The 15,250-nt window shown below is 38.1% G+C and overlaps 1 protein-coding gene across 7 annotated transcripts in view; it reads left to right on the forward strand.

Annotated features, from left to right (window-relative positions):
• Positions 1-15,250, forward strand: part of Samuel (SAM-motif ubiquitously expressed punctatedly localized protein) — a 215,141-nt gene that overhangs the window by 192,374 nt on the left and 7,517 nt on the right. For all 7 annotated transcript variants that reach the window (XM_066295814.1, XM_066295813.1, XM_066295817.1 and 4 more), the window contains 4 exons: positions 4,103-4,262; positions 4,326-4,508; positions 4,850-5,126; positions 5,376-5,636. In XM_066295814.1, the coding sequence (XP_066151911.1) occupies positions 4,103-4,262; positions 4,326-4,508; positions 4,850-5,126; positions 5,376-5,636 (881 nt within the window). The remainder of the gene's footprint in view (positions 1-4,102; positions 4,263-4,325; positions 4,509-4,849; positions 5,127-5,375; positions 5,637-15,250) is intronic.

A 15,250-nucleotide genomic window follows, 5' to 3' on the forward strand; every position in this document is an offset into this window, starting at 1 on the left:
GGATGCTGATGTTTATTTAATGAGGTTTATTTTTCCTGATGCTCTTTCATGTTCGTGTTTGCCACTTCGTATAGACTTTACTAATGGCAAAGGTCCCGAAATAGCGCACTATGAAATTATCTTAAATATGACATGCGTACTATCAATGGTGTTAGCATGTCTTTCAAGATTTTATATAATTATTTTTATAATAATTTCTTTTTCCAAGCTTAATTCAAGATAATAAATCAATCCGGATCTGCGAATAATAGCAATAGATTTAGTAGTGCAAAGTGTGAAATTACATTTACGTTGCTTTCTACAGACAGGGCGTGACGAGCCGGAAGATTCGGTTTGCATAAATTGGTTTAGATACACTTTTACTTGTTTTATTTATTATTATGATTAGATCATTGGATACGGCAAAAGCAATAAAATACTGCAGTTTTCCTACAGGGATGTGTTTTTCAGTTAAAAACACCATTACTTATTTATTCAATTATTATTGATTTATTACTACGTCAGAGTTATGGGATGGCGTTGTCCAATATGATGGATGATTTTCTGGTTTAATAAAATTCGTTAAGTTACTGGAAAGTTGAAAAACATTGGGAAATAGTAACCTACCCTCCTGCGTATTTCAACATTTTCAAATATTATTACATTAGGGCGCAGGTTTTGTCAGTTTTCCTCAAGTCCTTTTTTACCAGAGTCTGCAACATAGTCAAAGACAAAAACGGGCTACGAGATGGGGCAGGTATTAAGACAAGGAACCTCGAAGACCCAAACATAGATTTCGATAGTCATTATCTCACTAATGCAAATATGTAGTAGTCAGAATATTAATATATATTTTATCACAAACACTCATAAGGAGAAGGTGGCCACGCACTGCCTTACTTGACTGTTGATATCCCAAAGATATCATTGCTCAAACCAAGAGCTATTTGGTTTGAAATGCATTTTTTATGATTCCAACTGCGATTTAGCATTTTGCGAAGCAAAGGTCGCACGTAGTTGAGATATGACAATAATAGATATACTATGACTTCGTCTCATTAAGGGCCCAGTTATTACTGTAATGTTAACTTAAACTCAAGTTAGTTTACATAAAAATGTTAAAATACACTTTAGATATTGGTCAGATTCCGGGTTTCCTTCAAAATTAGCTTGATATTAAAGTTAACAACACACTAATAATTTCGAATCAATTTGTTTATCCGTTGACAACATTAACTGCAAGCTAATTTCCATACAAGCATTGAAATACAGTGCGGGTATTAGGCAGATTCTTGAAATCTGTGGAAACCAATTTGATGTTAAAGTAAAACGAAACATTAACAATTATAGAATTAATGAAGAACCGATAACCGTTAGTTGGATGTTTTAATTAAATGACAAAATGCCCCTATTCCTCCTATCCTATACCCCACCTGATATGGTATGCAGATTTACAATTCGGCCCTTACATGGGTATCAGAGAGATTACAGCGTGATTAAGTATACAGAGTGGTTTAGTTAATTTAAATAAATTATTTACAACAATTAATGTATCCAACTACACTTTTATAGAAAAAATTGTTGTCAAGACAAACTGGTTACATGACCAAGAGTAAAGTGATATTAGCTGTTCTTGCATGGAGAGCGTCGTTGTTTAATACTTTTTGATTTTGATTTTTTTTTATTTTGAAAATGTTCAATTTTTGGGAATTTTTCAGAAAATTTTCCTTATTTTTCTCCCGAGACCTCGAGACATAACCTAATGAGTTTTATGAAACAGTTTTTTGTTGTTTGTCGTACAATGAAGAACTCATGCTCAAACGACATATATTTGAACTTATTCAAGTTCTGCCCCGCATCTGTAAAACTGCAGTGGTCATTACTGCTATTGGTCTTATCTGTTGACTGATGTATGAAATGAAGTCTTCGCTAAGTAAATTTAAAAAACTGCAGAAAAGCTGTATTTGTGCGGAAAATAGAAATCAAAGAGAAACAACATGCAGAACACTGACAATTACTTTACGGATAATGAGTCGCAATGGTAAATTACTATGGCACTTTCAGCAAACTAACCAGGAAACAATCTAAATGGATATTTCCTGTAACAAAGTTTTGTTGGAGCGAATTTCACCAATCCACAAAAAAAAAATTTAAGTATTTTTTTAATTTTTTTTATTTTTCAAAAACATTTTTTAATCATAAAATTTAAATTATTTTCTATTTTCAAATAATGTGTGACAAACTCAGCACACTTTCAACTTAAACGGTTAGCGGTCGTAGCTGTTCACAGGAAGAGGATCCGATATACAGAGGGATAGTATTCTTTCCGTCGCAGAATATAATTTAATATATAAATCTGCATTGTCATTTTCGTTGATTTTCTATAAATATGCGCCTTAATTGAGATACTGCACATATTTCATTTGACCGGACCACAGTGTATTTATTTTGAATAGATGATTTTAAGATACAATAACGAGACTCATGTTAAATCACTCATTTCAATGATTCGTTACACTGGTTGTCGGACTTGAACAACCGATTCGACCATTTACCACCAATGGTGGTGCACTGTAAAAATCGAAACAACAATACATCTCGCAAATTGATCATTTAATAAGATCTTTACAGCATAATGCTCTGTTGGCTTCGTTAATAGTTCCTGTCTAATTTTTAGCTCAAGCATATTGCAAACGGCGCCTCGATATCATGTAACACACAATCACATCAATGTAATATTGTGATTTGAAATGTTAACACACGTGAGGCTGGGCAGTACCGCAGGTAGCCCTCAGGACAGATGTCGGTCGTACGATCACGATTTTCGATTAACCTCTCGGTAGCGGTTCTTCGGTAAAAATCCGGTAAAAAAAAGTGTTCGAATCCCGAAGTAGAGCGTAAACGGACGTAGTCGGTACCACCGAGGTAATTACGTAAATAAGAGTAATAACAGAGGCGACCGGTTCATTATAAGGTCCGCAGCTACTCCGCGGTGCTGCTTCGAGTTAATCATACCTTCTGTCGACCGGTGGCCTGCGGACAACTTGATTTATTTTAACCGGGCATTAAGAAATGACCGGAGAGATTGATTGGAGAGTTGTTGCAGTATTACAATTGTGGTACCATGGGGCACACATCGTGGACCAATGTATGACCATTTGGCTCAAAGCGACTGCGGTACTTAACCGAAAATTAAAGAAATCAAAGAAAATCTTATGCCTTTGGTCGTACCCCATAGGAACGTGCCAAAAAAGAGGATTCATGACGTAGTTAGAGGCTTATCTCATTCTGCTTCATCTGAAAACAATAAGGGGAGCAGGAGATCGATTATCGGAAGCAGTAGTTGTGAAAATTATGAGCGATGTTAAGGTGGTTGCCAGAAAAGCTGAAAGAAGAAAGTTTTCGCAAGCGCTAGTTTAATCAATAATTTGTAGATGGCGGCTTCGATTCAATTTGCTGTAGCTTGGAAAATGTCTTAGTGTAAGATTTCTATATTTTCTTGTCGTGTTGCTGTAAATTTAACCAGTGACGAGGTAAACAATAATCGAGACAACCCAATATTTCAACGTCATCTATACAATAAATCATATCATATCTCATATCAATCATCATATCACAATCACAATAAAATTTAAATAAATATCGTTGACCCCTTTTTTAAGGGCTTTAAATTTATGAGTCAGGATTATTTTGGTCCCACACCAGGTATTATGATTACAATTTAAGTATTTAGATCAAAGCTCACAGTAACTGAAATAACAACTCAGATCCCTCGAATTCTCAGATGTGCTGTAATAATGAGTAGAGCGTAAGTTGTTAATATCTGGCTGGTGCCAAGTGGGACGTAGTTTCCACTTTTCTGAACCAGCATCACCTTTTTATGTAAGTTATTTTTCATCAATCAGCAGATAGTGCAATGTCCGGTTATTAGTACTTTACTTCTCGCAATAAATCTAACTATCCACGGATTTCACTGAAGACTGAACTTTAAAATCCTGCTATCTACTTAATTTCGTTAAATAGATAACTAATCAGTACATAAGTTCCATTCCACATTAGTTTCCCTACTCCCTTTGTGTCAATCTTGCTTTCTGAAATATTGCACTTATTACTTTTATTGAAGCTGAAACTCCAAGTGAATCGCTCGAGGCCCCTCTATCAGCCTCCAAATCCCTGCGCAGAAAGCGAATGGACAGAACCACTTCCAACAGTAACGGTCTCTTGTCTTCCACTGTAACCGACTATACGTTACACAACAATAATAACAACGTAAAAAATGAAAGGTAATATGCATACCATTCCACTTTAAATGAAAAAAAATTATATGAGTCCTGCTCTCCTTCCAGACTTAGCCCCACTACCCCAGATACCTCATCGAGATCTCGTAGCGCCACCCCCAGTTCAGCGTGTCACTCCGAAGCATCTCCGGCCCAAGAAAACAGCTCCTTATTAGGCTCTGCCACTGGGAGGAATTATAGTGATTTCATGAGGAGTTTAGCTGCAAAATACAACCATACAAATCCCAATGAGTAAGCAGATTTATGCAAAAAACGCAGTATGGTCAAAATTGCAAAGAATTTGTACTTCCACCACAGTTATCAACAATTTTTATCATGGGGGAGATCATAAAAGCTGCAAAATCCAAATATTTCCTTAATATTTAATATTACCTCCGTATAGACATGTTCATTTGATGGACCTTTCATTGAAGCCTAACACACTGCCATTAAAGGAAATTAATCATCACGTCACCACTTTGAAATTGATTAATCCATATGTGGGTTTTGACAAGAATGTAATATTTAAGGAAATATTCCGGTGCTTCTATACGTTCCTTGACATTTTATGCATTTAAAAATTCCCCCTATAGTTACTTCAACGCAGCCAGGAACGGTTTCCCTCCTCCAATGGACCCGAGGTTTAAACCATCTCCTGCTCCCATGGCCTTCCCCTCGACATTGTTGCCAGGTCTAGCATCGACGCCCACCACGAAAGATGCCGAGCTCTCAACGAAAAAGGCCGACTTTGCTTCGGTACTCAACCCATTTTCGGGGGCAGCTGCCGCCATGTTCCCACCCCTTATCGATATGTCGACGACACAGACTTTGTTGGCGATGGTCAAGACTGCGAAAGAAGCCGAGTTACAGGTTTGTGTCTATATATTCGTGGAACTTCTCCTATAATCTGTGTGTACCGGGTTGCTCAAAATTGGTAACTATCATGTATATTGGGAAATTGGTTCCAGATTTGTTGAGACGACAAAACTGAAGGAAAAGAGAGCCAATCCTTCCTATGTGGTATCATTTTCGTAGTTGTGAGATTTTTTTATAAACCTGGATATTCTCTAGATTGTATGAAGATGATGGCCCTGAGTTCAAGTGTTCATGCTCTTTCAGGGTCTCTTAAAGAATGTCAAACGTCACGAAACATCTTCTCCGTTGGATTTATCATCGGCAGCACCACCTGTGAAGAGGTCTCGAAATGTCAAGACGCCGTCCATCGGCAGTCCTTGTAATACGAGCAGAGGGACTCCACCCAATTTAGCGAAGAGGGCCGAAAGTGAGAGTCCGAAGTTGCACGAAGATGTTAGCGGATGGTCGGTAGAGGACGTAGCGAATTTCGTAGGAGGAATTGACATTTGTGCGGAGTATGCGCAGGTAAGTCGGCGTCTTTAATGGTAGGCAACTGGTGACGTGGTGAAGTTCGAGGTAATGAAGTGACAAATTATACTAAACGGCCTAGAAGGAAATGTTTGTAAAATTGTAGGGACTATTGTAGGTCTTGTGCACCTGAGTTTTAGGCGTTATCTATAAAATAGCAGGTCAAATTGCCTAAAACAGTAAATGTAGGGGAACATTTGCGGGCTTAATAGTCGACAAGCAGTGACATAGTACAATAAAGAACGGTTTGAACTTTTTCAAGGAGCTAAATTCAGCTATGAAACCTGATTTTCATGATTCGAAAACGATAGAAAATTAAGACAAGTTATTGATAAAAGTAAAAACTAAGCCGTTCGAAGTTCAGTCCTAATTTTGATTTAATTTTTCTCCCTTGGACTGAAACCGAAAGCACAGCACAGCGTCGTCTCCAAATCGAGTTTTTATTCTTTACGCAACATATAAATAGAAAGGGAAATTTCTGCAATTAAAACCTACTTTATGAACCATCTTTAAGGTGAGGCTTGTTATTTCCAAATGTCCTAGAAACGTTTCACAACATCCATCTAGATGAAATCGCACATTATTAACTTGTCACATTTTAATGTAATATAAATCAAATTCCTCTCCGATCAACTCTAACCTTTAAAATCTGGTCATTTACATAAATTTCATTAATATTCTATACAGATCAGAACTAGGGCAATCCGACCAATGAAAATTCACCTACTCGGATTAATATCTCTATTAGATTTTCGACAAAAGATAATAATGTTGTTGTTACGGCGAAACGTTACTGTGACCTTTATGCTTCGATTTTTTCCGGATAGAGAAGTGTATTTGTTAAATGAGTTTAAATACCAACAGGTAGTATTATCGTAGGCTACTGGTACTAATGGGAAGGTCAAACGTTTAGTGCGAGTGCATATGTTCCGTTTCACGCGAGTCGCTTTGGAATAAAGTTTGCATTGGTACTATGACAATGGTAATTCGAAAATCAAATATTTGTATTGATTAGATCTAAAACTCGAACAATTGAACAATGCAGGGACAAGCCAGAATCGCAATCTTAAAATGTTATTAATAAAGGCAGGACTCACAAAAGAACTAGATCTACTAGACCGATTTGGCCTGGCCCAGATTCGATTAATCATTTCTCGAAACCCATTAATGCCTCTACAGTACCATAATACCTAGGTGAATAGAACATTTTTAATCTCGTTCGATTGGCGCGAGAATTTCTATAATCTCCGAAAATGGTCAAATAATATCCGCCTGTCACACTAAGATGTCGAAAAATGTCTAGAAAAACCTCATGAACCTCAGCATGCAAAGTTATTTCTGTGCCCTGAACATTCCTAAAAGTCCTGAAATGTCTTTGAAATTGAAGGACGCCTCCTAACTGATACTTGAGGTTCGGAAAAAGCCCAAAATCTCTGTGCGAATGTAAATTTCCATAATCTTAAAAATAAGCTTCAGAAAATGCAAATCTGGGCGAATCTCAGAAAAATACTTGTTTATTTTAATTTTCTTTAGTGTAGACGACGCCTCATGCGTTGTGTGTGATCAAAAACCTGGAGAAGGTTTTATTTGCAGTGTATGAAAAATGGTAGAGAAATGTCTCCTTCTTGCGCAGTTTCTTCTATGCTGAATTAAATACTTTAAAGGACGCCCAGTATCATGAAGATGACAAAAACTTGACTTTGCCTAAGAGCAGGCAGCAACCTAGAAGCCGTGAACCCAATCTCGTCTTGCGGTCACTTTTTCTAACATTCTGCGGTCAACTGCCGCTGCAACCGAGCTTCGTGTGAACACGACTTATTTTTGTGCTGTTTTCTATTAATTTGCTTTCAAATGGATTTTTCCTTTTTTGCTGAAACCAATCACAGAACCAAGTCGTCTTTTTCTCTCTTTCACGGTTCGATTCTAGGCGAGTTTTAACTCTACAGACAAAAATTATCGACTTTGAATTATCGACTTTTACGTCGATAATCAAAGTAGCGACCACTGTCCAGGCGGTAAGGAGAACAATGCACAGAGGGCGACAAAAACGGTTTCCTATCTCGGAAACGGATCAACCGGCGTTGACCGGAACGCCTTTGCGGTCGCGATATTCAATTGTTTCGGACGCCGGTTCGCCTCCAGTAGGCCATGACGGTTGTCCGATCGAAAGCGATTATCGATTTCTTTTGTTATATCGCTGTTCATTTTTTCCGACTTTCGAATTATTAGGAGAAAATGTCAACTTGACCCTAAAGCAGATATTCGAAAAATTGAACTTTTACAACAGAAATAAATACCGAAAGCACTGAAACAAAAGGGGAAAATGGCAACAGAGCATAGAGCTTGTAGATAGAAGAACCTTGGATCTTGGTGTACTTCAGACAAACTCTATCAGCGTGTCTTAGAACATTTTTTTTAGATTCTTTTCCTGTTCGATCATGTAAAACCACCATAAAAGTACCATAATTATGTACATCTCCAGAGTACATACTTTTGATTTTTTCAGAGTAAACCAAGGTAGTACTGATTATAACTAGTTAAACAACTGAATTTATCCAACCAAATTATTACAATGCTAGTATCCGTAGAAACCGAAATTCAACAATTTGCAGAAACTTGAAGAAAACATTTTATAAATCAAACAGAAAGTAAAAAATGCAGAATATTTGAACGTCTCTCTTTTTCATCCTTTGCAACTACGGTTTTTCAAGTTTTTGAATAAATTCCTACAGATGTAATTTTTGTAAAAATCTGAGGCTAAAAAATGACGTTGACAAAATTGCATACAGTGGCCAAAATAATTTCATAACCCATAGAAAATAAAACATACAGAAATTTTTTATTTCTCCGTTTTCCACCCGCTGCAACTATCCGCTGTAAAGTTTCAATTTATTGAATAAGAGGATGATCTGAAGCAGAAACTATGAGCTAGAAAATGACGTAGAGAAACTAGCAAATAAATATTCACAGCGGGAAAAATGATTTTCTATTCAAATAGAAAATAAAAAATACTGAAAACTAAATTTCTCGCTCTTCCAATTCTTGTAACACCTTCTTGTCCATTTTTTAAGTAAATTCCCACACAGGTTATTCTGAACAGAAGCTTGGAGCTACGGAACGGCGTAGAGAAAATCTGGAAAAATTGTACACAGTCAGTGAAATAATTTTATATATAAACAGGAAGCAAAAAACAGAAATTTCTTCTTACTCTTCCTCTGCAACTCTCTCGTTAGCCATTATTTCTGTGAAAATCGTCTTGATGACAAAGGTACCGGGAGTTGAAAAATTGATTCTAGGGGAGCATTTATGAATATACAGGACGTTTCATAAACATTCCAAAAAACTTTCAGAGGATGTAGAACTCACACAAACAAATATTTAATTGGGGTAAAGTTAGGTCCCACATTGCTTTGTTTCCAGCATGAAGAGCGTTTAAATTTTGATATTTTTATATTTTTTAAATATTTCAAAAACCGGTTGGGATGAGGCCGCAAAATCAGAGACACGCTATAGCGGAAGAAATGTGCGTGTTCTGGAGTAGAGGGAATATTTTCTCCTAAAGAATTTAAAAAAATTGCACTTGGAGACCATGCCGGTTTTCGGTAGGCCCACGTATGATGAATTTTTTTTTTTTAACTAGAAAACGGCTACTTGAACCACAAAGCGTTAAGAGAGCTTTTTTTAAACTAGGAATTGATGGAATATAAAAAAATATATTCGTATTAAAAAGTCATTGACGTGCCCTTTTGCTTCAATAAAAACAACCCACTGAACGGCCCCCGAGGTGTCACTTGTGTAGGTGAAAATATTCTGTCTACTCCGGAATATACAGGGTGAGTCGGGAGGATCGTGCCAAACTTCAGGAGGGTGTTGTACATGAAAAATAAATGTAAAAAAACTCAAATGTTGTTATCCGATTTTCGTTTGTTTACAAGTTATAGCTTAAATAAAATTAAAACATAAAATTTAAAAAAATTATAAATTTCATAAGAAATTCATAAATTAACTTTTGGATATCATAGTAAATGTTCAAAAATATTGCCATTATCTTCTAAACATTTTCGACTTCGTCTATGAAGAGCATTCGTTGCGCTCCTGATTGTTTCATGTCTTTCTTTAATAGAAGCTGCAGCATTTCTAATGCGTTGAATTGGTGCATCTTGAGTGTCCACTTTTACTCTGTATACTTCAGTTTTAAACCAACCCCACAAATAATAGTCTAGTGGTGTGAGGTCTGGAGACCTTGAAGGCCAACTAATAGGGCCACCACGATCAATCCAACGTCCAGGAAAGGTACGTTTATGGTAAATAGAATTCTAGTTAAAACATTTTATTTACGCTATAACTTGTAAACAAACGAAAATCGGATAACAACATTTGAGTTTTTTTACATTTATTGTTCATGTACAACACGCTCCTGAAGTTTGGCACGATCCTCCCGACTCACCCTGTATACATTTACCTCGCCATAGTGTGTCTCCAATTTCATGTCCTGAGCCCAAACAGTTTTTGAAATATTTAAAAAATATTCAAAAAATGAGAAATTATACTCTCTGTAGCTCAGAGGAGAAGCCATTTCTGATCCGATTCTATTCGATCTAAATATTTTTATGAATTCTAGTTCTTCTGAAACTTTTTATTGCTTTTCTCGAAGAACCAGAGATAAAATATTACATCGCTGTTAACTGGTTTTAATTTTAAAGCCATCATCGTTTCGCTTCGATTCACGACCTATAGCACTTACGAAATTCGAACTGCCTCAATGGTCAGGAAGCCCATTAAACACAATATTATTGATCCTGACGAAGGCAAATCAGACTTATATGGGTTTTATGGGCCTAGATCCAGCTAACGGTTCCTTGACCACGAAATCCAAATAAATAAAATATAAAATTAGAATCTGAATTGAACATAAATCTAATTAGCTAAGGTCGTCCGGGCCCGGTGAAGGCAACGGATCGTGTCCAATAAATACGAACTGCATTTTGCACACACGTTGCGTAATCCCGTTCTGGTTTCAGTTTGATTTAATGACTTCTGCCTATTGAATTTACCTTTTTCACGATGTGTGTTCATAAATATTTGCCCTTGAATGCTTCGGTAACGATGTAACTTGCATATTACGAATTTGTAAATTGAAACTTCTATGCAAAATTTTTTATCTAAAGTTTCCTCTCTCTAACCTTGTAATCGTTTTTAATTGCCTGCTACGCATCGAAGGAACGACCTAATCAATTACCGTCGACAAAGACAAATATTTACGACTCTCATTTCCCTTATAGAGAACGATCTGGTTTTGTTACTAAAGTAGTACCGGTCGTACCACCTTTTGGCCTTTCGCCTGAAAATGTTCTTTGGACGGTCGTCGAAGAGGAATGTCTACTTTTGATTACGACAAACGCACGTGAAATTGTTGATGCCAGAGAAGGCAACAGTATGCATGATCTACTTTTACGCACGCGTTTCAATGGTGGTTCTGCACGAAGAAGGTACCAGTGTAATAAAGGATGTGCTTGGGTTCGCGGTTTACCTCACGTTCAGTTTAATTTCAGATCAATCGTGTTTTTGATCCAGTACGTTTAATTTTGGAGCGTGAAATTGGAACGATGTCATCTCATGATTGTGCACTTCAATTTTATGCATTTTCCGCGATTAGGGGCGCAAGGCGTGCGGAAAACACGATTTGGTTGAACCACGGGTTCCTGCGACATCCTGTTCGATCATGTAGTGCTTGGAAAAATGGGAAACTTGAGCGAGGAAAGGAAAACACGACTCCAACTCGAACAACTTCACTTTCTGTTTCGATAGGTTTTGTCTTGGTTTAGCTCAGTGTGAAGAGACGCGAAAGCGAATAATCAAATCAAACCCAAAGTGGTGAAAATAGAAATATGGAAAAATTCAACATTTCCAAATAAACCTATTCCGTCACCGAATTATGGCATGAATTATCATTGCGTCGTCATGTGTAAATGGCAAAATTTGAAATTTGGTAGAGTATGAAACGGTGATATGAGAGAGTCGTCTCTGGTGACAACGTGACTCAAGCTTTGGAGGAGTTCAAAGATAACGAATTTTTAAAAAATTGTACCTTCCGAAATAAACTTCCTACGCCACTGAATTTTGCGGTGAACGATCTGGTGTTATTGTGCATAGATATTTGATTTCGATTGCTCTCGAAGCAGCTGCGAACACGCACTCAATACTAAATGACTGAAGAAAAGGAAAATTTCGAAAAAATTCTTCAATCCCAAATAGATCTCCGTCACGGGATTTCAAAGTGAATTATCACCTGGTTGTTATATGTATACAAATAACGAAGCTTGACACTTGATAGGAGACACAGTGGTGGCTGATAATTGAAACACGCAATTATCATATGGTTCTAATGTGTAAATGAAACTTGAATTTTAATAGAACGTAACACAGTGGTGTAGAAAAGTCGTATTTGATGAAGGAATTCGGAGGGTTGAAGTGAATTAAAATTTTGAAAAATTTCATCTTCGTAAATAGACTTTCTACGCTACTGAATTTTGAAGTGAATCGTTGACAATTTTAGTCGTAGAATATGGTGTTAGAATACTAAACATAATTTTTAGAGATCCTGAGTATGTTTTTATTATGCATATTGGGAAAATGCATCTACGCACATCACACCGTTGGTGATATGACCTTATTCGGTCTGGTAGTTTGGGATTCCCTCACTGATATTGCCGAATACATAGTAGTACTCCCTTTCCTCTCTTCACCCTGTTTCCCCTTCGGCATGGATCGTCGTCACGTATTACCATTGGAGGGAAAGGGAGATATTACACTCTCCTTCTTTCTCCGTCTCTTCGTCCTTATACTCCTTTCCCTCTTCCGCTCTTAGATGTAAATACTCTCATCCTGCATCCATCCACTGATTTAAAGAACTCCCATCCTTTATCCAGACACAACTCTACTTTCCTGCTTCTATTTCACTCCACTGATATCCTAGAATTTTCATCGTTCTCCTTCTCACTCATCACGTCCCTCAAATAGTTTCCAACCCTGTCCCACACATCCTTACTTTTCAACATTTTCCTCACAATGCTCTCCACCCCAATTTTTATATATATCTTCCCCTCCAGTCTGTTCTTGTAGGTTTGCCATTTTGAGCACTTGAATGTTGTATTGTCCACGTTATCTTGTGCAATTCCGCACTACCGGTATTCTTACATTTTTTCTTTGCCCATCTTGTCCAGACACTGTTCAAAACACACGTGTCCGCTTAACATCTGCGTGCGGAACTAGGCAATCTCCTTATGTCCCCACTCGTAGCGTAAGAGTCTTGATCTCGCACGCTCTGGTCTCTTGTCCATGACATCTGCCATTGGTCAATAGCCCTCTCTTGTAACCCTCCGTCTTCGTTGTTAAGACACCGATCGGAATAATCCCCGCTGTAACCTGTGCCGCTTCCGTGGATACGGTTCGATATACAGAGCACCCTGTATATACCTGCTTTAGAATAAGTGACTTTTGTGAGTTTAGGTTGGACAAATATTTAGTGGATGTTTTTGCATTCTCATACATAATGAAAAGTGCGGTAGCTAATTATCTGCCTTCAGAACGTGAAGTTGGAGAAAATCTTACCTTTTTGAGGGCATTAATCAATTACGAGGGTGAATCAAATATCAACCGGAATTTTTCTCGTGCGGCTATTAGACCGTCGGGAGGGAGCTCGGGTGCCTAGGGGTAATAGATGAAGACATCACAAGATTAGGTCCGCTCAGGGTAGTACCTGAAGGCCCCGTTTTAAGTCGGCACCTCCATAAGTGAGCACGAAGTTCACCCTTAGGTTACGCAACACATTATTATAAAATTTATTACGTGTGAAGGTGTCAAACCAGCCGTAATCCTTCAAAAGCTTAAAGCACAGTCCGGAGAAACGTGTGTAAAGAAAACTCAATTTCGCGAATGGTACGGAAAATTTCTGGAAGGACGAGGAACAGTTGAGACCGAGCCCCATGTTCGCTGCCCTGGAACCCGTGTGTCTTTTGGAATTTAAAAGGGTGTTCGCACATTGACTTTCTCCATGAACATCGCACAGTTAACGCAGTTACTGGCTGAGACGAACCTTACATATTGCCAGAACAGAGGAGAATTTTCGATCAGAAACATGATTCTGCTTCACGACAACGCTCCTCGCACAGCCTAACTAGGAAAAAGACGGAAGAAACCCACTGGCCTACGTTGGAATACCCTCCCTACAGTTCGGACTTATTTCCATGCGATTGTCATATGTTTGACCCGTTGAAAAGGGCACTGGGAGGAGAAACCCATACGGCTGTTAAGGGCTTCATGCGCAAACACGTCCCGCTTCTTTCTACGATAACGACATCAAGAAACTTACAATACGATGGGAAAAATCTATTCTTAAATCAGCAGAGCGTGCAGAAAAATAACGTGTACCTTTCACTTTTGTGTCTTGTTCAAATACATTTAAAAAAATTGGTTCGTATTTGAGTCCTCCTCGTGTGTCTTGGATTGTATCAGTCTCGAAGAGACGTACAAGCAGAATCAAGTTGAGAAATGCGCTTTTTGAGTCCTTAAAAAGGAGTTGAATCGTTTTCAAAACAAGGAGCGAGATTGACTTCAATGGTGTGAGTACTAGATGTTGGTTCTGAAGGAAATTCCCATAGAGTGTGTTACTTCCGATTCGATTGTCTGTCTTTAGCTGAACTCAGACAAACCGCAACTTGGCTACCCTATAAACCCGACAGCGATCAGCCCAAGACGCAGAAATTACGCTATTAATCTGCGAATACCAGTTTCCCTGGTACGTTAAAAATGTCCGCCTTCTGACTGCCGACCATAGATAGATAATAACAACTTAATAATAGCCGAGCTTACACACATACCATTACGGCTGTTTGCATTTTGCTACCAGCATTGGCCGCGGGGGGCCACTCCATTCATATTATTCTTTGACAAGTTGCTTAAGTGGTGGTAGTGGTTGCTAGCGAAAACCTTCTGGTGCTCGCAAAAAGACAGTCATTTACATTTTTTAACTCCTTTCTTCCCCATTGATCAAATTAATGACGCGCTTCTTCGAGCATAATTCAGAACCAACTGGAGCACGTACAGAGGCTTATACAGGGTGTCTCGGAAATACTGGCACAAGTACACATTGAATACTGGAGGGTAAAAAGTAGAGCGATTCAGCTATACACAAAAGTTGGTTGTTTTCGTCGTGCTGGGCGTGAAAGTAACTTTTTCCATTCCGTAAATTGGGAAGAAATCTCACCGGAGAAATGAGTTTGACGCCTTGCAGAGTGAAAACCGGCAACTTTTTTATATGACGAATTTAGCCGAATCGCTCTATTCTCGCATCTGCTAGCACGTCACACTCGTTTCGGTCAATGTTGCTGGAATACCCTGTATACAATTGCAAAGCCGTTAGGTCCATTTCAGACCTCAAGAGGTAGTTATTACGCGACGTTAACTTATTAAGATATTTTTATACATTCATCTAAACATATACGGTGAAACATATTATACCGTTAGCCCCGGTTATGCGTCCGTGATCTATAAATCACACCATTGGGCTTGGAACTTTGAGACTCTGAATAACGAAATTTGCTCCTACGCAG

Source organism: Euwallacea fornicatus, chromosome 23 (assembly GCF_040115645.1).
Source record: "Euwallacea fornicatus isolate EFF26 chromosome 23, ASM4011564v1, whole genome shotgun sequence".
NCBI lineage: Eukaryota > Metazoa > Arthropoda > Insecta > Coleoptera > Curculionidae > Euwallacea > Euwallacea fornicatus.